This window comes from Pongo abelii, chromosome 21, assembly GCF_028885655.2.
Source record: "Pongo abelii isolate AG06213 chromosome 21, NHGRI_mPonAbe1-v2.0_pri, whole genome shotgun sequence".
Lineage (NCBI taxonomy): Eukaryota > Metazoa > Chordata > Mammalia > Primates > Hominidae > Pongo > Pongo abelii.
The window spans coordinates 55,942,928-55,963,959 of NC_072006.2; the positions used below are offsets into that span (position 1 = coordinate 55,942,928).

Consider the following 21,032-nt stretch of genomic DNA (forward strand, 5'->3'; position numbering starts at 1 on the left):
GGAAGAACACCAATTCCTCGTGTACAGTGCTCATGCCAAACCAGAATCGGAACCGAATCAATCTGATGGGTTCGAGGACTGCGTGCCATGAGACACCACAACTGTCCTGAATGCTTCAAAAATGTCACTGACATGAAAAACAAAACACCCTCTAACCAAACAAAAAGAGAGAAACGTGTTCTACAATAAAGAAGATCAGAAACACGAGGACATGCTAACAAATGTGATTTGCAATCCTTCCTGGAGCTTTTATTACTTAAGCTGTGAAGATACTCAGAGGACAGATGGGGGAATTTGAGCATGAATATTATACAGTACCATTATATCAATGTTACACGGGGTTGAGCATGAATATTATATAGTACCATTGTATCAATGTTACATGGGGTGGGGGTGGGTAGGGGGGCAGGGGGGGTGGGGCGTGGTTATGATGTTACTTTGTGTGGGAGAATGTCCTCGTTCTAAATAGATCCAGTTGAAATATTTAGGGGTAACATTACATACAATTTACTTTCTACTGATTCAAAGAAAGAAAGATAATGTAGCAAATAGTAACAATTGGCCAAAGTGAAGGGTAGATGGATGCTCACTGTTCTATTTCAACTTTTCCATTGTTGTATTTCAACTTTTGATATTTTTCAAAATAAAAAGGTAGAGTCAGAGTAAGAAGTGATGGCTCTGTATGCTCTCATGTAGGAACAAATCCATGATGTAACAGATTTAAGCAAGCTGCATAACAAAATGTACAGTGTGTTTTCAATTTAAAAAAATACATGAAAATTATATATATACATGTGTAAGATATTTGTATAGATAGCAAATATATACACACTCATAACCAGTAATATACACACAGAAAAAATGTTGAGAGAATAACCAGTGTTATTCATTTGATGCAGTTACCTAAAAGATGGGTTTTACTTCTAGATTCTTTTATTTTATGTTATATATATTTTTGAGACAGTCTCACTCTGTCACCCAGAGTGTAGTGGCACAATCTCCGCTCACTGCAACCTCTGCCTCCTGGGTTCAAGCAATTCTCCTGCCTCAGCCTCCTGAGTAGCTAGAATTACAGGCACTCACTGCCATGCCTGGCTAATTTTTGTATTTTTAGTAGAGACGGGGTCTCACCATGTTGGCCAGGCTGGTCTTGAACTCCTGACCTCAGGTAATCTGCCCACCTCGGCCTCCCAATGTGCTGGGATTACAAGTGTGAGCCACCGAACCTGGCCTAGATTCTTTTAATTTTTTATAGTGAGCACTATTTTATATCCCAAGAAACAAAGGAATCAGAATACCATTTTTAATAGAAGGGAAAATGCTTTAATTTTTATAAGAACTGGTAGAGAATTCCATTAAACTCAAAAACATGCTTCTTAAAAACTGTATTCAGGGAATCTATACAGACTACTGATATATCTCATTCAAAAATCATTTCACTCTGCAACTTCAAATCATCGTCATCTTGCTGAGAACCAGAGAACCAGAAAGGGTGGGAAAGAGGGGGAAAAAAAGCCCTATGGGTTAGCCAAAGTCATGAAGCTATGCAACAGGATGGACAGGACAGGGGAGCATCTCTGCTGCTCCCTCCGGGCCTTGGCACTCCTATACTTCACACACACTTCTTTTCTTTTTTTTCGAGATGGAGTTTTGCTCTTTCACCTAGGCAAGAGTACAGTGGCTCAATCTCGATTCACTGCAACCTCCACCTCCCGGGTTCAAGTGATTCTCCTGCCTCAGCCTCCTGAGTAGCTGGGATTACAGGCATGTGCCACCACATCTCACTAATTTTTGTATTTTTAGTAGAGACAGGGTTTCACCATGTTTGCCAGGCTGGTCTCGAACTCCTGAGCTCAAGTGATCCTCCCGCCTCAACCTCCCAAACTGCTGGGATTACAGGCATGAGTCACCGCTTCCAGCCCTTCACACACAGTCCTAACAAACTCGGTGACCCATCTTCTTGCCTCTTGTCATTTAGAGGTCACAAATTAGGGCCAAGTAAACTATAAGAGGCAAGCGCACAATTGGCAAGGAGAAAAAGACAGAAAAAATATTTCCTAACACACCAACTTTTAAAAATTATACCTGCCAAGGCCTTTTGGTGAGAAATGAACCAAGCCACACTCTTCCATAGCGCCCAAGAGATCAGCACAGAGCAGGATAACTAATGCTTTTACTGACAATGCTGACTGTCCCAGAGAAGTCTGAAGTATACTTACCATACCCTAAGAATATAAAGAAACATTTTTTTTTTTTTTTTTTTTTTGAGACGGAATCTTGTTCTGTTGCCCAGGCTGGAGCGCAGTGGCGCAATCTTGGCTTACTGCAACCTCTGCCTCCCGGGTTCAAGCGATTCTCCTATCTCAGCCTCCCAGGTAGCTGTGATTACAGGCACCCACCACCATGCCCAGCTAATTTTTGTATTTTCAGTAGAGACAGGGTTTCTCTAAGTTGGCCAGCCTGGCCTCGAACTCCTGACCTCAAGTGATCCACCCACCTCAGCCTCCCAAAGTGCTGGGATTACAGGCGTGAGCCACCACACCCGGCCTAGAAACACTTTTTCTTTTTTTAAATTCAGGTCTTGGCAAACAAAAAGCCAACATTCATCTGTCTGTAAGATGTAGCAATACAGACCTCTATCTTCCCAGTAACACGAGGTAACTGTGACACATGGTTCCTTATGTTTTATCATTCTTTATCTGGAATTTCCAGAAGGCCTAAAGCTGTGTCTTTGAGGGAAAAAGAACCAAGAAACTACAGCAAGTGGAGCCGAGCAGAAGGAAACACTCTCACCTTTCCTTCCACTCCCACACCGCAGTCAGATTCCTGAATCATGCTGACGTCATTGCCTCCGTCCCCTGCAGCCACACAGACCAGAGAGAAAAGATGTTTCATTCGTACCTTAAACAAGAACGTATGCTTGTCCTTACCGCACTCTCGTCTTTCACGGAGCGCTTGCTGAGTGCCTGGCCTGCCCCGTCCATTCCATCTCTCCAACCCCTTGCACTACCAAGATCCTGTTTCACAGGCAGAGTGGCTGAGTGTCAGAGAGCCCAGGCGGCTTGCCGAGGGTCCCGGCACTGAGCAGCGGCAGTGGGACTGTGTCCACATAGGCATTTTCCACCACCTGTCCTCCTCGGAGGCCGGGATACCCCAGGATTACCATCAGCAGCAACTTGTAGTGCTCTTACTGGACGCTGTCCATGCAGTGTGGCAAGCACATTTTAAAGGTGATCCTTTTTAGGCTGAGCGCAGTGGCTCACGACTGTAATCTCAGCACTTCGGGAGGCCGAGGCAGGCAGATCACCTGAGGTCAGGAGTTCGAGACCAGCCTGGCCAACATGGAGAAACCCCGTCTCTACTAATAATACAAAAATTAGCCACACGTGGTGGCACGCGCCTGTAGTCCCAGCTACTCTGGAGGCTGAGGCAGGAGAATCACTTGAACCCAGGAGGCGGAGGTTGCAATGAGCTGAGATTGTGTCACCGCACTCCAGCTGAGTGATAGTGTGTGACTCCATCTTAAAAAAAAAAAAAAAAAAACAGTGACTGCTTTTAGTCTTCGTGACACCATTTAAGGAAGGCACAATTATTATTCCCATTCTACCATAAGCAAACCAAGGCTCAGACAGGTGAAAGAAGCCACCTGGGGCACCCACTAGCAAAAGCCAGTGGAAAGATTTGAACCCAGATCCAACCCCACAGTGTGTGGTCTCCACCCCCTGGAAGGCTGCACTCTTGAGCCACCAGCAAAGGAGCAGAGGCCTGGCACATGCTTATCTGCTCTCCAAGGGAAATATTAAAAATAATAACAAAAAGAGCCAAAGTCTGCGAGGTGGAGAAAAATCATGACCTGAACAAAGGGGCCTGGGGAATCTGAAGAACGAGCAGCAGTGTCCAAACATCCTTAGGGAAAGGGAGCCTGGTGCACCGGCAGGTCAGGGCCAGCGGCACAGCCTGAGCCTCACCTACCTACTGCACAGGTGAGCTTGCCCGTGCGCTCCTGAAGCAGGCGCACGATCTGGGCCTTCTGGGTGGGGGCACAGCGGCAGCAGACTACGGCCGGGCACTGGCAGGCCAGCTCCATGAACTCGTACTCATAGTACTTGAGGCAAACCTGCAGGGTGAAGGGAGAGGTGGTGCATTGGTGGAGGTCGCTGCCCAGCCTGCAGTGCCCCTGCCGAAGCCGGATAAGCCCCAGGCTGCTGGGAGGACTGGCTCTCAGGGGTCCCCAAGCTCACCTCCAGGGAGTCTCCCGAGATGACCAGGGCACAATCATGCTTCCTGCGGAAGGCGTTCAGCTCGAGGTGAGCCTCCCCGCGGTTGGTCACCTGGAAGGGAACAGAGATGGAGAAGGAGGCATTGCTCTCCGGAGATGACAGAACAATAAACAGTGGCTTCCAGGAGCCCACATGAAGACAACGGCCACCCCAGCCAAGGGTCCCTCCCCTCCCCTGCCACCAGAGGCAGCACCAAGTGGAATCCTATTGGTTATGACTCTGCAGGAATCAAGAGAGCCCGTGTGCCAACCACCACCTACAATTTCCCCCAGGACTAAAAATGCCTGTACTGGCCGAGTGCGGTGGCTCACGCCTGTAATCCCAGCACTTTGGGAGGCTGAGGCGGGCGGATCACTTGAAGTCAGGAGTTTGAGACCAGCCTTGCCAACATGGTGAAACCCACTCTCTACTAAAAATAGAAAATTAGCCAGGCGTGGTGGTGGGTGCCTGTAATTCCACCTACTTGGGAGGCTGAGGCAGGAGAATCACTTGAACCCAGGAGGCAGAGGCTGCAGTGAGCCGAGATCATGCCACTGCACTGGCAGCCTGGGCAACAGAGCAAGACTAGTCTTTTCTTTTTAAAAAAAAAAAAAAAAAAGGCCGGGCGCAGTGGCTCACGCCTGTAATCTCAGCACTTTGGGAGGCTGAGGTGGGCGGATCACCTGAGGTCAGGAGTTCAAGACCAGCCTGACCCACATGGAGAAACCCCATCTCTACTAAAAGTACAAAATTAGCCGGGCTTGGTGGCGCATGCCTATAATCCCAGCTATTTCGGAAGGCTGAGGCAGGAGAATCGCTTGAACCTGGGAGGTGGAGGTTGCGGTGAGCCGAGATCACGCCATTGCACTCCAGCCTGGGCAACAAGAGCAAAACCCTGTCTCAAAAAACAAACAAAAAAAAAGCTTGTACTTTCATTTTAAGCCAGGCGTTGGACTATGCACTCAGTGGATTTTTCTCATTTATTTCTCGCAATGGCTCTATGAGGTGCCAAAAAGAAGACAGCTCTATTTTGCACCTAAGGAAACTGAAGCATGGTGACATTTGCTAGCCTGACTAAAGACACATGGCTAATATGCTGTAGCGCAGGTATGCAGAGCCAGGCACCTAGCGGGGCTGGGCCACTTTTCTGTAAAGGACCAGATGTTAACTATTGTAGGCTTTGAGGACCACATGGTCTCCATCACAACCACTCAGCTCTGCCGTTGTAATCCAAAAGCAGTCCTACACCATACGCAAACAAGCGGGTCTGTCTACACTCCAATAAAACAAAATACCTGCTGTTTAGAAAAACAGGTGGCTAGCACATAGGTCATTAGTTTGCAATCCCTGAATTCTAGAAGAGACAGTCAATTCTCATTATTCATAGTAGCTACGTTTTCTAAAGTCACTGTGAACACTGAATTAGCAAATACTAAACCACCACCTGTAGGGGAAATCCAGGGTTAGGTTTTTGCCCCTGGTCGCAATATCTTCATAAATATATAACCTTATTTTATGTGTGTTTCTATTTAAAGACACCTAGATTCATTAACATTGAACTCACAGCCACCAGTGCTGTAAACTCATGCCTGAAGGAAGCTCATCTAACACATGCATTTTCTCCATAAGTCACATCAACAGCCTTCCTGCACTTAGGAACACGAGCCAGCAAAGAAGCGCTGTGCTGGGGCCATTTTAAACAACAAACTGCCAACAAAAAGCACAAAAATGCGAAAAACCTGATACTTAATGGACTGCAAAAAGGACACTTGTTCGTCACATGAGGCTTAAAGGAAGGAGTGCGTGGCCTTGTTCAACCTCAGGTGGGAATGTGTGTCTCAGGCAGCTAAAATTTTAAGCCACTCTAGGCCAGGTGTGGTGGCTCACGCCTGTAATCTCAGCACTTTGGGAGGCTGAGGTGGGAGGATCACCTGAGGTCAGGGGTTCGAGACCAACCTGGCCAACATGGTGAAACCCCGTCTCTACTAAAAATACGAAAATTAGCCAGGTGTGGTGGCAGGCGCCTGTAATCCCAGCTACTTGGGAGGCTGAAGCAGGAGAATTGCTTGAACCCAGGAGGCGGAGGTTGCAGTGAGCACCACTGTACTCCAGCCTGGGCGATAAGAGCAAGGCTCCATCTCAAAAAAAAAAAAAAAAAAAAAAAACAAAAACAAACAAACAAAAAGATTTAAGCCACTCTACGTATGACAGTGAAAATATCAAGAGTACTGATTTGGAGTAACAGATAAATTTTGGGAGGAGGAGAATTCACAAAGAATCTGTGAATGATGAGAACTGACTATACCTGCCTCTACACAACGCTATGCTATTTCAAAAATCCCAGGATTTTTTGAAGCTTCTGTGTGCTATGGACCAAAGGTGGGGTGAAGGGGAGACCCCCAAACATCTAGGGACCCCCAGTTGTTTGCCATCGTGGCTCTGGTTTCACATCAGTGGAATTACTATATCCTGCCCAAAGAGGACCCGGTCCCCGCACCTCCCCAGTGCAATAAAGCCTGATGTGCGCATTGTCTCAGTCAATGTCTGCCACAAGGGCGGGCGATTTCTCATTTGCCCATCCAGTTCACCTCCTTCAAAAGGCTCCTCAATGGTCCTAAATGCTTCCCCCCTCAGGAGGGCAGATAGACCAGTATCTGTGGCCTGGAATTTCTTTCTTATCCAACGACTTGACTTTCAGGGGTTCACTGAAATCCCAGGAATCCCATGCATAATTTCATGTGTATGAGTGGATCTGCATCTTTCGGGGGGAGTGCCTGACTTTCATCAGCTTCTCAAAGGAACCATGACCCCCAAAAGGTTAAGAGCACGGCATTAGTGCAGGACTAGAAGGAGGTGCTCCTAAACCACTATTGGAAGGAACTCTCCAGCCGGCACCTGGGTCATTAATCATCCCATCCAAAGCAACCGTGGTGGATGCTCCCCACCCTAGGTAATTCACATGCTGCCCCCTCCCTTCTTAAGGGGCCCACTTGAGGTTAGGAGGTTATAGGACAAACTGAACATCACCCCCACATGGCCCTAACATAGAGGACACTTTACCAGCCGAAAAACATGGATGTCTTGGTTTCTGGTCACCAGATGTGCATTCTTCGCTGTGCATGTAGCTGTCTCCAGCTTGTCCCCTGTCAGCATCCAAACCTGAAATCATGGCATGACAGAGGTCCTGTTTATTAGTTTTTGAGGCCGGCCTGTCATCTGCAACAGCTGAGTTTCCAAGAACATGGAGCTGAACTTGGTATGTTCCATTTACCTCCTGCCAACTCGTGCTGTCCCCAACATAACACAGCAAGCGCCCTGGCTGAAGGGCTCTGGGACTCCAAGCAACCACTGCTGGTAGCGGCAAAAACTGGCAGATGCTTCTAGAAAGGGCCATTTGGCCACACACTACAGGAGGTACTATGAAGCTCGGTCCTTGGACCGCATAATTCCCCTTCTGAGGATTTTTCTTAAAGTGATAAATATCCTAAAGAAGGGAAAGGCTGTACGGGTGAGGAGGCACTTCTCTATTCTACAGGAAACACTCATTTTTGACGCTGTGGACTTTCTATGTAGTTGGATGAGCAAGACAGACCCTCCTGGGGTTTAACTCAGCTTATAAAACGCTGACCGTAAATGAGTCAGGTTCTTCCATATCGTGCATTAGCTCACACTGCATTTCTCTGCTGTGGGCTCAGAGAGGGGAGATGACTTCCCCCAAACCACACAGCTACCTCTTGTCCTAACCAGGCCCAGAATCCGGGTCTTCAGAGTCCTCATGGAATGTGCTTCCTGCTCTGTGATTTTACTTCATTAACCCTTTTGTTCTCTTTGCTCCCAGCTGGGAGCAGTCTTGGCGCTATCAGTCAAAGAAAATCTGGATAGCAGGGAAAGTATAAGAAAGAAGACCACGACAAATGTCTCCCGAGTGTCCACTACGTGCCCAGCACCCACGCTGAGCTCCCTGTTACCTTCGTGACAGCTTCTGGAGGCCGGAAATGGAAGCGCTAAGAGCTTCAGTCATTTCCCAAGGGTCACAGAAGAAATCAAGGGAGACGTAGGATGGGAACCCAGGCAGTGAGACGGGCAGAAGGAAGGCACCGGGCACCTCTCAGGGCTGAGCCTCCCAGGCCCTCTCCCCTAGCTGGGTCTGTTTTCCCTCAATATCCCGCCTGTCCTAAAAATAATATTCTTTTTGGTGAGCCTCATTTAGTCATAGTTCTCAGGTTTTGATGTAAGAGAACAAACACTGGGAAGGAATTGGGAAGTTCAAGTTCCAGAAAAGCATGGAAAGAACGATCAGGTGCACGACATGGCTAATGTCCCATGCTTGGATGAAGGGAAGGTACTCCAGGAAGGGTCCAAGACCCCAGCTCCAGTCCCGGCTCTGCTGCTTCCCAATGTGAGAACCTGGGGAATGGAGATGCCTCACTCGGCCTCAGTTTCTACATCCATACAAGGGGCTGATTTAGAAAATATCCTGTGCAGCCAGGCGCGGTGGCTCACGCCTGTAATCCCAACACTTTGGGAGGCCGAGGTGGGTGGATCACTTGAGGTCAGGAGTTTGAGACCTGCCTGACCAACATGGAGAAACCCCCTCTCTACTAAATATACAAAATTATCCAGGTATGGTGGCACATACCTATAATCCCAGCTACTTGGGAGGCTGAGGCAGGAGAATCTCTTGAACCCAGGAGGTGGAGGTTGCAGTGAACCGAGATCGCACCACTACACTCCAGCCTGGGCGAGAGTGAAACTCTGTCTCAAATTAAGAAAAAAAAAAAAGAAAGAAAGAAAGAAAAGAAAAGAAAATTTCCTGTGCAAGATCGTATCTTAGACTTTAATTACCAACTAACCTGCCCCATCCCAGGCACTCCCCTCCTCCTCTCATCTAACAGGAAACTAGAAAGATAAGTCACATGCACACTCTGTGAATAAAATATCTCGTCTTGAGATAACACAGTTTTGAGAAGGAGAAAAACCCCAGGACAAAGATGGAAGCAGAAAATGGAAACTCCAAAAGTCTTAGGAATGGCCAGGGCCCAGCTGCAGACCCCACGATGAAGCAGAAATGGGCCTCCAGCGGCCAGACTTCCAGAAGCAAGGTCCCATTGGTGATTTCCTTATGACGAACCAGGCCTGTGAGCCAAATGCACGCGACAAAATTGGGTTTACAAGGAAACAGGCACGCAGGGGTGGGAGTCCCCAGTGGGCCTGAATGTCGCCTGGCGTCTAACCTGTCCTCCTGCCATGGCCCTGCTGAAAGGACAGGCCCCAGGATGCAGCAGAGAGCCACTTTTGAGGGGAGGCCGGTGGCAGGCACACGTTTCCAGGAGCTCCAGGCCAATGAGTTTGTTTGTTCACACCTCCCTTGGTCCACTGAGGACCAGGTCCTCACGCGCCCTCTGCTGGCCTCTCCAAATTCAACTCCTAGTATTTTTTTTGTGCCGCCACTGGTAGAGGGCAAAATGCTAATACGACAGTGTGATAGTGCTGGCGGTCACTCTGCTGGGTGGTCACTCACTCACTCACTCGGCCACGCGGCAGACAGACCGGCGTGCCAATCACTCAACTAGAATTTAATCAGCAGCCGTGTACGCCAGACACTGCTCAGCCTTGAGCACCAGGGAGCCCAGTGGAGTCAGGGGAGTCATCGGTACAGTAAAGGCAAACGCTACACAAGATGTCTTCCAAAATCAGGGCTGGAGGGCCAGGCACAGTGGCTCACACCTGTAATCCTAGCACTTCGGAGGCAGAGATGGACACATCACCTGAGGTCAGGAGTTCAAAACCAGCCTGGCCAACATGGTGAAACCCTCTATCTACAAAAATATAAAAATTAGCCGGGCGTGGTGGTACGTGCCTGTAATCCCAGCTACTAGGGAGGCTGAGGCACAAGAATCGCTTGAATCCAGGAGGCAGAGGTTGCAGTTAACCAAGATCGCGCCACTGCACTCCAGCCTGGGCGACACAGCGAGACTCAGTCTCAAAAAAAAAAAAAAAAAATCAGGGTGGGAGGGGCAGAAACAGTGGCTGTGGCCCACTGCAGATAAGGCACTCCTGGTCTTCTCTGCTGCTCCTCCCGCCCTTTCCCCCTCTGATCTCCCTGTACTGCTGAGGGATAACTGGCATTGCCCTGGAGTGCCCTTCCCTGCAGCCAGCCTGCCCTACCTTGATGCCAGCGTTCCTCAGGGTCTCCAGCGTGGGCCGCACATCTGCCTGCAGCTGGTCCTCCACGCCCGTCAGGCACAGCAGCTCCATCTCCATCTCCAGGCTCTCGATCACTGTGGCCACTTTGAGGGAGCGGTCATGCACACTCAGCTTGGCCTGGACGTAGCGGGCCTGGGACACACCAGCAGATGCAGTCACTGCTTAGGGTGAGGAGAGGCCAGGCTGACTGGCCAGTGCCAAGAGTGGAAGGGCCACACCCGATCCCCACCACATGGGGTGGGGGACCCCAGCAGGTGAGCTGGACCCCACAGGGGTGACACAGGCTTCCGGCTTCCTCACAAGTCCTCCACGTAGACACTGTACAGACCTGAGTCCCATCCTACACTCACCTGCTGGGAGACTTCCAGCAAGTCACTTAACCTCTCTGAGCCGTGGCCACGAAATGCCAATAACAGCACCAACCTCATTGGGTTGTCTCAGGGACGGGCACAACCAAGATCTCAAAAAAACAGTAAGTTCTCCCATATGCAACATGCACTTTGTAAGCCAAACTGGGGGTCACCAGGTTGTCTAAAGACCAAGTCGAGCTTCTGAAGACCAAGAACTCAAACTGCCGCTTCTTCTCTTTATCATGTTAGCAAAAACCTGGAGGAAAACCAGTCATCTCCTAATGGGCCCGCTCAAAGCACATGCTTTTAAAATTAAAAGGCAGGTAGCATTTATCAGGGCTAGAACGCTTGTTAAATAATGGCTTACAAAGAACTCAAATATATTAAAGAGAGATCCAGGCAGTTTCCCCGTGTGGAGCAGGGCAGGGCCCCACGAAGTGTGTCCCGCCTCCCTCCCTTGCATTCCTGCATGCTGGCTTTAGGCCAGGCACCAGAGACACGGCAGTAAACAAGACGAGGACCCTCCCCTCAGGGAACACACAATCTATGGGATGGGATGACAATAAGCAAGTCAATAATCTGGTTCAACCCCAACATTTTTACAGCTTAAAGAAATTAGGGAGGCCGGGTGTGGTGGCTCATGCCTGTAATCCCAGCACTCTAGAAGGCCCAGGCAGGCAGATCACCTGAGGTCAGGAGTTTGAGACCAGCCTGGCCAACATGGCAAAACCGTGTCCCTACTAAAAATACAAAAATTAGCCAGGCATGGTGGCACATGCCTGTAATCCCAGCTACTTGGGGGCTTGAGGGAGGAGAATCGCTTGAACCCGGGAGGCAGAGGTTGCAGTGAGCAGAGATCAATCGTGCCATTGGCACTACAGTCTGGGCAACAAGAGTAAAACTCTGTCTCAAAAAAAAAAAAAGAAAAGAAATTAGGGAGCTGAACCAGATGCAGTGGCTCACACTTGTAATCCCAGCTACAAGGAGGTTGAGGCAGGAAGATGGCTTGAGGCCAGGAGTTTGAGACCAGCCTGGGCAGCATAGCGAGACTCCGTCTCAAAATAAATGTGCAAAAAAAAAGAGAAAAGAAATTAGGGCTCCAAGAGAATGATTTATGCCAAATTTTCCTGAAGGCATACCATGTGCAAAGGACTGTCTTTAACTACTAAGGATATAAGAATAAACCAGGCCAGGCGCAGTGGCTCACACCTGTAATCCCTGCACTTTGGGAGGCCAAGGCGGGTGGATCACCTGAGGTCAGGAGTTCGAGACCAGCCTGGCCAATATGGTGAAACTCCATCTCTACTAAAAATACAAAAATTAGCCAGGCATGGTGGCGTGCAACTGTAATCCCAGCTAGTCCGGAGGCCGAGGCAGAAGGATCCCTTGACCCTGGGAGGCGGAGGTTGCAGTGAGCCAAGATCACACCGCTGCACTCCAGCCTGGGCGACAAGAGCGAAACTCTGTCTCAAAAAAAAAAAGAAGAACAAGAACAAGAAGAACAAACCAGACTTGTAAAGTCCCTGCCTTCAAAAATATTTTATTCCCAAAAGGAGATGGATAAGATGAATGTTAAAAAAAATATATGAACAGGGTCAAGTTTATATTTTTCCGGCCTCTCCAGATTCAACTCCTAGACATATTTTTTGGCCCCAAATGGTAGCACGCAATGACAGTGACAAGTGCAATGAAAAAAGTGAAATGGTGTGATGGACGGAAAGTGAAAAGGAGCCTTAGACAGGTGGTCCAGGAAGACTTCTTGGAGGACATGGCTTTTGAGCTGAGACCCAGAAGAAGCGAGGGAATGGGCCATGGGGCTCTGTGGGTGAAGAGAGTTCCAGGCAGACAGAACGGCAAGTGCAAAGGCCTTCAACAACAGTGAACTTGGTGTGCCCAAAAACAACATCAGAATGGCTCACATAGGATGAGGGATGGTGGAAGGAGTGACTGGGAGGCAGGCGGGGATGCAAAGGCAATGGAAAGGTCCCAGAACAACTTACTTCAAAGTCCTGATACTGCTCCTCTGCAAGAGACTTCTTTGCCACCACGAGCACCCGCAGCCCTTCTCGGGCCATGTTGCCACACTGAAAAACAGACCACGGTCAGAGTGGGAGCGGTGCTGAGAGCTCCTGACTTCACTGGGGAAGGACCAGTGCCCAAGTGGACGTGCCCCTCCCACAGGGACAGAGAAAATGGCAAATCAGAAAGTTGCTTTCCCCTACGGCAATCCTCCCTAGAGCAAGCTTTCTACAGGGGAGGTTGCAGAGAGGCAGCCGGTGAGCCAAACACGGCCCACACACAGGTCGTCTTCAACTAGCACATGTATATTTCCAAATTTAAGTCAACATTGTGCGGTCTCACACGCAAATCTGGATTGCTGAACGGGTGGAAAAACTGAGCATCTGACAAAACCAGGTGCATTTTCCCAAATAACCACAATCAATGATGGCTGAGGAGCGGTGGCCTCCACGTGTTCCCAGGAAGTGGAGGTGTCAAGTGAAGAACACTCCAGCACGTTTTACACGCAAAGTGCAACTCTGCTCAAAATCACAACCTGTTTGTTCATTTGCATTAACTGCCAGGCCCCTGTAGGCATTTGAGTTTGCAACCCTCAAACTGAGAATCTTATGCAAAATGTAAATTCCCCACCTAGAGCTAAGAGATGGGACAAAAATGGCCTAAAAGCCTTAGCACCGCCTCCTTCCTGCTGCTGGCCAACTGCCCACATCACAAACTGGGTTGTGCAGCCTCTGATGTGGCCCCTCCTGGAACTCACATTCTGGTATAATCGCCTACCCTTTGAGTCTGTGCTGGACCTAGTGACTTGTCCCTAACAAACAGAACGGGCGAGAGTGAGGGGATGTCACATCTGAGATCAGGTTGGTAAAGACAGTGGCTTCCATCTTGTTTGCCCTCTCCTGTTCCATCGCCTGCTCTCTTTGATGAAGCCAGTTGCCAGGCTGTGAGTGGCCCTATGGGAGAGGCCCACCTGCAAGGAATAGAGGGCGGCCTCTGGCCAACAGTCAGCAAGAACCTGAGACCCTTAGTTCAACAATCCAAAAGGAGTTGAATGCAGCCCACAACAACTGAGCTTGCTCACAAGTGGATCCTGCCCTGGTCAAATCTTGAGATGAGACCACAGCCCCAGCCAACATCTGAATTACGGCCAGTGGGAGGCCCTGAAGCAGAGGATGCAGTTCAGCCACACCAGGATCCCTGACCCACAGAAACCATTATATATTAAACGGGTGCTGCTTTAAGCAGCTACATTTCAGGGTGGTTTGTTACACAGCCATCGATAACAAATACAGAGACCCACCTTACCATGCAAGGGGCTGCCTCTGCAGAACATGCTTCCAAGGCCTGGTTTAACTTCCTGCGTCACACTTACCTCTTCCTCCAACCAGTCGTTGTACTGCACAATGCCAGCCATGACCACATCTGCTCCCTTCATGTAAAACGTAATTTCTCCAGTTGATTCATCCTAGAGAGGGAGGCCGGAAGGAATGAGAAACTGAAAGGAACACCTTCTTTCGGCGGCAAAGCCCGCTTCCCATGACAGACGGTGTACAAAGTGCACTTAACAGACACCAATGTTTTTTCACTTGGCTGAAGATGAAAAGCGAGAAGGGGCCTCATTTAGGGGCAAAGGCTACAGAAAGTAAAAGGAAAACTCAAAGCACTTGGAAGATTTTCAATGATGAAAGCAAGATCAAATGGATTTAAGACCTTTGTTTGAAAGTTATTACTATTTCAACTGGAATAGACTCACATGCTATGATTTTAGATTTACACTCGGGACTGCAGATATCATCAAACTGTGGTCCACTGAAAGAATAGTGAAGATAAGGACTAGAACAGGGAGTCTCAACCTCGTCACTGTGAACATTTGGGGCCGGATAACTCTTTGCTCTGCAGGGCCCCTCCTGTGCACTGCACAATGTTGAGCAGCATCCCTGGCCCCTACGCACTAGATGCCAGTCATACCCTCCATGGTGACAACCACAATGTCTCTAGACTTTAGCAAATGTCTCCTGGGGGCAAACTGACTGTCTCAGCTGAGAATAACTCCAGATCCCTACGTCTAACTGAGGACTTGCCTAGAGATCCAATTACCCAGAGTTTCAGTTCACCCTGACCAGATTTTCTGGGTAGTGGGTACCACCACGGCACAGGCATCAAATGCTTGGGCCAAGTACCAGTTCCTAGTTGTGTGCAGCTGGACAAGCTACTCCTCTTCCCTAAACCTCAGTTTTCTCATCTGTAAAACAGCAATCAAGCATGTAGCACAGAGACTGATGCACAAAAAGGGCCCCTCAGTGGTATAACTGCTGCTGGGATGAGAGTGACTTCCCAAGTCCCCCAGCCATACTGTACATAGAGAACAAGGCTCAGCCCAGTACTCTCAACAGGGCAATGTAGCCCTCCAGGAGACATGTGGCAATATCTGGAGACACTCTAGGCGTCACAACGCAGGCAATGTCCTACGAGCATCTGAAGGGTGGAGGCCAGGGGTGCTGCTCACCCTCCTACATCATACGGGACGCCCCCAACCACCACCAGGAATTCCTCCAGCCCTAAAAGTCAACAGTGCTGAGACTGAGAAGTCCTGGCTCTGAGGAATGACAGCGCAGCCACAAATCCTTCCCCAATGATTCGTGTCGCTCGGAGGTGGGAGGCAATAAAGATATGCAAGAAAATTGAGCATGGCCATCAATACCTTGTGCCTAAATTTTGCTACTCCAGGAAGCCCAGAATAAATGCCCAGAAAGTCTTCATTGAATATGGAACCGTGCAGACAAAAGTGACTGCATCTCAAGCTGGGTGTGGTGGCTCACGCCTGTAATCCCAACACTTTGGGAGGCTCAGGTAGGTAGATCACCTGAGGTCAGGAGTTCGAGACCAGCCGAGCCAACATGGTGAGACCCTGTCTCTACTAAAAATACAAAATTAGCTGGGCGTGGTGGTGCATGCCTGTAATCCCAGCTACTCTGGAGGCAAGGCTGGAGAATCACTTAAACCTGGGAGGCAGAGGTTGCAATGAGCTGAGATTGCACCACTGCACTCCAACCTGGGCAACAAGAGTGAAACTCCATCTCAAAAAAAAAAGTGACTGCATCTCAGGTGCAAATGTGCAATGCTGACTTCTGATTAGCCCAGTCCCATGAACACCCCCGATTCCTACTTAATTCACCGTCCTTCACATAAGAACATGTCAACCTTGATGTTATCGCACAAATTACAGGCGATGACACATACAGCTTTCTTGCCTCTCCTGGAAGGTGCCCGTAATTGTCCTGCTGGGGCACGCGGACCCTTTCCCTGTGGTATAAGCCCTGGGTCTAGGGAGTAACAGTATGGAGATCCACATGTTTTCCTGCCGCCCAAAACTACACTTCTGTCTGTTCAGCTCCCCCAAAAACCACGCTTCTATCTGTAAATTTCCCCAGTAAAACACCCTTTAATGACAAACTGGATTTGTCTGCCTTGCTCTTTGGTTTCAGGCTCCTTTGGAGGCCACTTTGTCTATGCAGCCCTTTCATGGAACAGAAATATCCAAAATCAGATTAGTGGTAGAGTTTCCTCTTTTAAAATAACTTTCAAATGCCCCTTAATCACCGACAATCTTTTAAAACAACATGCTGACTCATAAGAGCACCCCCAGGCCAAGACAGGCACCCACGTTTAAAAGCGTTCAACTGCACACTTTATCTCTGACAGACTGCGGCTATGCCTGCTCTTGACGCAGGCCAAAGAGAGCTGTGGGGTCTGCACATTAAAGCATCAGAGGTTTTATTTTTTCCTTCCCCCCAACAACCAAACGGTGCTCAACAACATGGCTGTAGGAAATGATGCTCCCAGCCCAGCTTCCTCACTAAGAAAAGGGCTCGAGTGAGTTCAGAAGTTCTGTCCAATATAAATACTGCATCAACGATCCCCTCCCATGAGTCACTTCCTCCCACGGAGTTCATCACAAGTTTATTTCGTTCCCATATTATGGCAAGATTACGCCATAAATTTACAGAGATCGGCTGGCTGTGTGGCATTGTTTGGGGGCCTCATCTTTTCCCACTGTGGTCTGCATCTGGCACCTGCTCAAAGGCCTCTTTTAGTCCAGCAATGACAGCGCTATGATGATCTACAGCCATGATCCAAACCCGTGGCTCCACGTGGGAAGGGGGAGAAGGCATCAGAACATCTTGTACGCCACAAAAACAAAACAAGGACACAACCTTCCTGCAAAAAGACAGCACATGAGTCCTTCTCCAACCTTGCCTGATTTCTTAAGAGACAGACGTTCACACAAGGAAATGGCCTTGCTTTGTGGGTGCAAGAAGGTGCCATCTTGCACTGTGCGTGCACTCACACGTGTTTAAAAAAGAGACAGGGGAGACCCAAACTGGGGCTGTCCACAGTCACTAAACCAAGTCAAGAGAAGTTTTCCTTTTTTTTCTTATTCTTTTTTCTTTTTCTTTATTTTTTTGAGACAGGGTCTTGCTGTGTTGCCCAGGCTAGAGCGCAATGGCACAATCACAGCTCACTACAGCCTCGACCTCCTGGACTCAAGTGACCTCAACCTGGACCTCCTGACCTCAACCTTCCCAGTAGCTGGGACTACAAGTGTGCACCACCATGCCCAGCTAATTTTTTTGCTTTTTGTAGAGGTGGAGTCTGGCTATGATGCCCAGGCTGGACTGAAACTCGTGGGTTCAAGTGATCCTCCTGCCTTGGCCTCCCAAAGTATTACAGGCGGGAGCCACTGTACCAAGCCTAGGAGAAGTTTTATAACTGAACTAAAACTTCCTCACATCAGTTAATTGGACAGTCATTTGCATACAGCATTTGGGTTATATGAACACATCATAGCAGGGTTTCTCAGGCCCTTCCTCATGGTGGGGGCTGTCCTGTGCATTGCAGGATGCTGAGCGGCATCCCCGCTCTCCACCTATGAGATGCCAGTAGCACTCTCAGCCTCTGGTTGTGACAACCACAAATGTTGCCCGACATTCTCGAATGCCCCCAGGATGAGAACCACCACATTAGAGGAGTGTGGTGCGGTTTGTGCCAAGGGGAGAACTAGTCCAAAAGCCCCAGAGGCCCAGTTCCAACCAAAGATAAAGAGGTCAGAAAATGAGAAAAAATAGCAAAATAATACTTATTTCATTAAAGACAACCTCACCAAGATGGACATTCACAGCACTATTTTTAATAGTCAAAACCGAGAAACAAGCTAGGTGCAGTGGCTCATACCTGTAATTCCAGCACTCTGGGGGGCCGAGGCTGGTGGATCACCTGAGGTCAGGAGTTCGAGACCAGCCTGCCCAATGTGGTGAAACCCTGTCTCTACTAAAAAATGCACAAATTAGCCAGGCGTGGTGGCATGCGCCTTGTAGTCCCAGCTACTCAGGAGGCTGAGGCAGGAGAATCACTTGAACCCAGGAGGCGGAGGTTGCAGTGAGCCGAGATTGCACCACTGCATTCCAGCCTGGATGACAGAGTGAGACTCCGTCTCAAAAAAAAAAAAAAAAAAAGAAATTAAGAAACAGCCTAAGCAGCCAAAAAATAAGTTAATGAATGAAATAGTGGCACATTCTTTCAACAGAACACTGCATATGCGTTAAAAATCATTAAAATCAGATTTTAATAATATGAGAAAATTCCCATCGTATACATAGAGTTCAATGAGGAAGGAAGTTTAGGAAGCCTTTTATGGAGTTCAGTGTTAATTTTATGAAAAGGTGTGTGGATATTTACACTCGGATATGCTTAGAAAAGAGACTGAAAGGAAATCCCTTGAAAAGGTAAAAGGTCTTTTGGGGGGTGAAAATGGAGATGAATTGGTCAGGCACAGTGGCTCATGCCTGTAATCCCAATACTTAGGGAGGTTGAAGTGGGAGGACTGCTTGAGGCCAGAAGTTTGAGACCAGCTTGTGCAACACAGAGAGACTTTGGCTCCACAAAAAAATTTAAAACTTAGCTGGGCGTGGCAGTGCATACCTGTAGTCCCAGCTACTTAGGAGGCAGAGGCAGAGGCATGTTGGATCCTTGAGTCCAGCAGATCAAGGCTGCAATGAGCCATGTTTATACCACTGCACTCCAGCCTAGGTAAAAGAGTGAGACTCTGTCTTGACAAAGAAAGAAAAGGAGAGAAAAGAAAAAAAGGGAAGGGAAGGGAGGGGAAGGGAGGGGAGGGGAGGTGAGGGGAGGGGAAGGGAGGGGAGGGAGGGGAGAGGAGGGGAGGGGAGGGAAGGGGGGATGGCAGTTTTGATCCCCCTCTTTACCTGTAACTTTTTGTTCTAAATGCCTTAACTGTGAATGTTTTTTAATAACCTGGGAAGGGGGGCATGCCAGGTTAAAACAAAAATACATCTGCCCATCTGACAGCATCACAGACTCTAAGCACAGAGTCCCTGTTCTTCCTGCTGGAAGACACATGAGCCACATCTCAGAAAAATGTAACATATCCTTCACAACTAGATGAAGAGTGGCGTATGCCGTTCACTTATTCTAGGATGGCTGATATTAGGGACTGTTCAATGATGAGTCAACCCTCAAATGACCTTAGCAGAGCCCACGGCCCTGTATCTTGAAAAAATTCAGGCTGGAACAAAATTAAAGTAATTCCATAGGAGATAATGACATTCATTCCCCAGGAAACACCCCACCCACAGGATCTATGCTGCTGCTTCCAGACCACAGATGTTCTTGACATCAGATGTACACTCAAGATACGGTTTAGAAGCCAGGGATCCAGCCAGGTGTGGACCAGTGGGAAAAGCAGCAGCTGTGTGGGAGAGAAAGCTCCCTCTCCACCCAAGAGTTGCCAAGGACACAGGTCCTGCAGAGTCTGAAAGAACCTATTGGCCTCTGGACATAAAAATCCCCTAACGTAGGGCCGAGTGTGGTGGCTCACTTCTGTATCCCAGCACTTTGGGAGGCCAAGGCAGGTGGATCACCTGAGGTCGGGAGTTCAAGACCAGTCTGGCCAACATGGAGAAACCCCATCTCTACTAAAAATACAAAATTAGCCGGGCATGGTGGCACATGCCTGTAATCCCAGCTACTCGGGAGGCTGGGGTAGGAGAATCGCTTGAACCCAGGAGGTGAAGGTTGTAGTGAGCTGAGATCACACCACTGCACTCCAGTCTGGGCAACAAAAACGAAACTCCATCTCAAAAGAAAAAAAAAAATCCCCTAACGTGTGACGTTTCAAAGCATATTCATGGTGTGCGTCTCTGGTTCCTCAACACAAGAGCTCAGTGGCACCTCCATCTCCTCCTGGGCAGGAAGTCTTGAAAGTGCCTCGCAATGTCCCCCATCTCCTGGTACTCATGCCGTGCATCAGCCACCCCCCTGGAGTGGAGCTGGGCCTAGTGACTTGCTTCTGATAACAGCATGAGGCTGACGTGAGGGGAGGTCACCTCTGACAATGGGTGACAGAAGACTGTGACTGCCACCTCATTCACTCTCACCTGCTCACTCTGAAGAGGTAGCTGACAGGGGAGCTGACTACAGGGAGGCCCTCATGGGAAGGCACTGAGGGTGGCCTCTGGCCAACAGCCAGGAAAGAACTAAGGCCCTCAGACCAACAAGCCACCCAGAGCCAAACTCTGCCAACAACACTGACGTCTGTATGTGGATCCTACCACCATAGAATCTTAGACCCCTTGACCCCAGGCTGTGAGAGACCCTGAGCCAGAGGACCCAGCCAAGCCTGCCACAGAAATTGTCCTGGCCACAGAAACTACCAGATAGCAAATAGAAAATAGAGCCCCCAGTTAGGTGTGGTGGCTCATGCCTGTAATCCCAGCACTTTGGGAAGCCGAGACGGGAGGATCATTTGAGCCCAGGAGTTTGAGATCAGCCTGGGCAATATGGTGAGATCCCATCTTCACCAAACGATAAGAATTAGCAGAGTATGGTGGTGTGCACCTGTAGTCCCAGCTACTTGGGAGGCTGAGGCAGGAAGGTTGCTTGAGCCTGGGAGGTCGAGGCTATAGTGAGCCATGATTATGCCACTGCACTCCACCCTAGGCAACACAGCAAGATGGATGGACGGACGGAAGGAAGGAAGGAAGGAAGGAAAAAGAGAAGAGAAAAGAAAAGAAAAGAGAAAAGAGGGAAGGAAACAGAGGAAGGGAGGAGGAAGGAAGGAAGCAAGGAAGAAAGGAAGGAAGGGAGGGAGAGAAAAAGGAAGGAAGGAGGAAGGGAGAGA

At 48.9% G+C, this 21,032-nt stretch overlaps 1 protein-coding gene across 1 annotated transcript in view; it reads right to left on the bottom strand.

The window, feature by feature from the left end:
* ATP9A (ATPase phospholipid transporting 9A (putative)) overlaps positions 1 to 21,032 on the bottom strand; it is a 173,756-nt gene that overhangs the window by 18,341 nt on the left and 134,383 nt on the right. The window contains exons 16-22 of the mRNA XM_054542330.2: positions 14,208 to 14,300; positions 12,817 to 12,900; positions 10,428 to 10,598; positions 7,320 to 7,418; positions 4,242 to 4,331; positions 3,973 to 4,117; positions 2,794 to 2,858 (exon numbers count right to left, since the gene is read on the bottom strand). Coding sequence (XP_054398305.1) covers positions 2,794 to 2,858; positions 3,973 to 4,117; positions 4,242 to 4,331; positions 7,320 to 7,418; positions 10,428 to 10,598; positions 12,817 to 12,900; positions 14,208 to 14,300 — 747 coding nt within the window. The remainder of the gene's footprint in view (positions 1 to 2,793; positions 2,859 to 3,972; positions 4,118 to 4,241; positions 4,332 to 7,319; positions 7,419 to 10,427; positions 10,599 to 12,816; positions 12,901 to 14,207; positions 14,301 to 21,032) is intronic.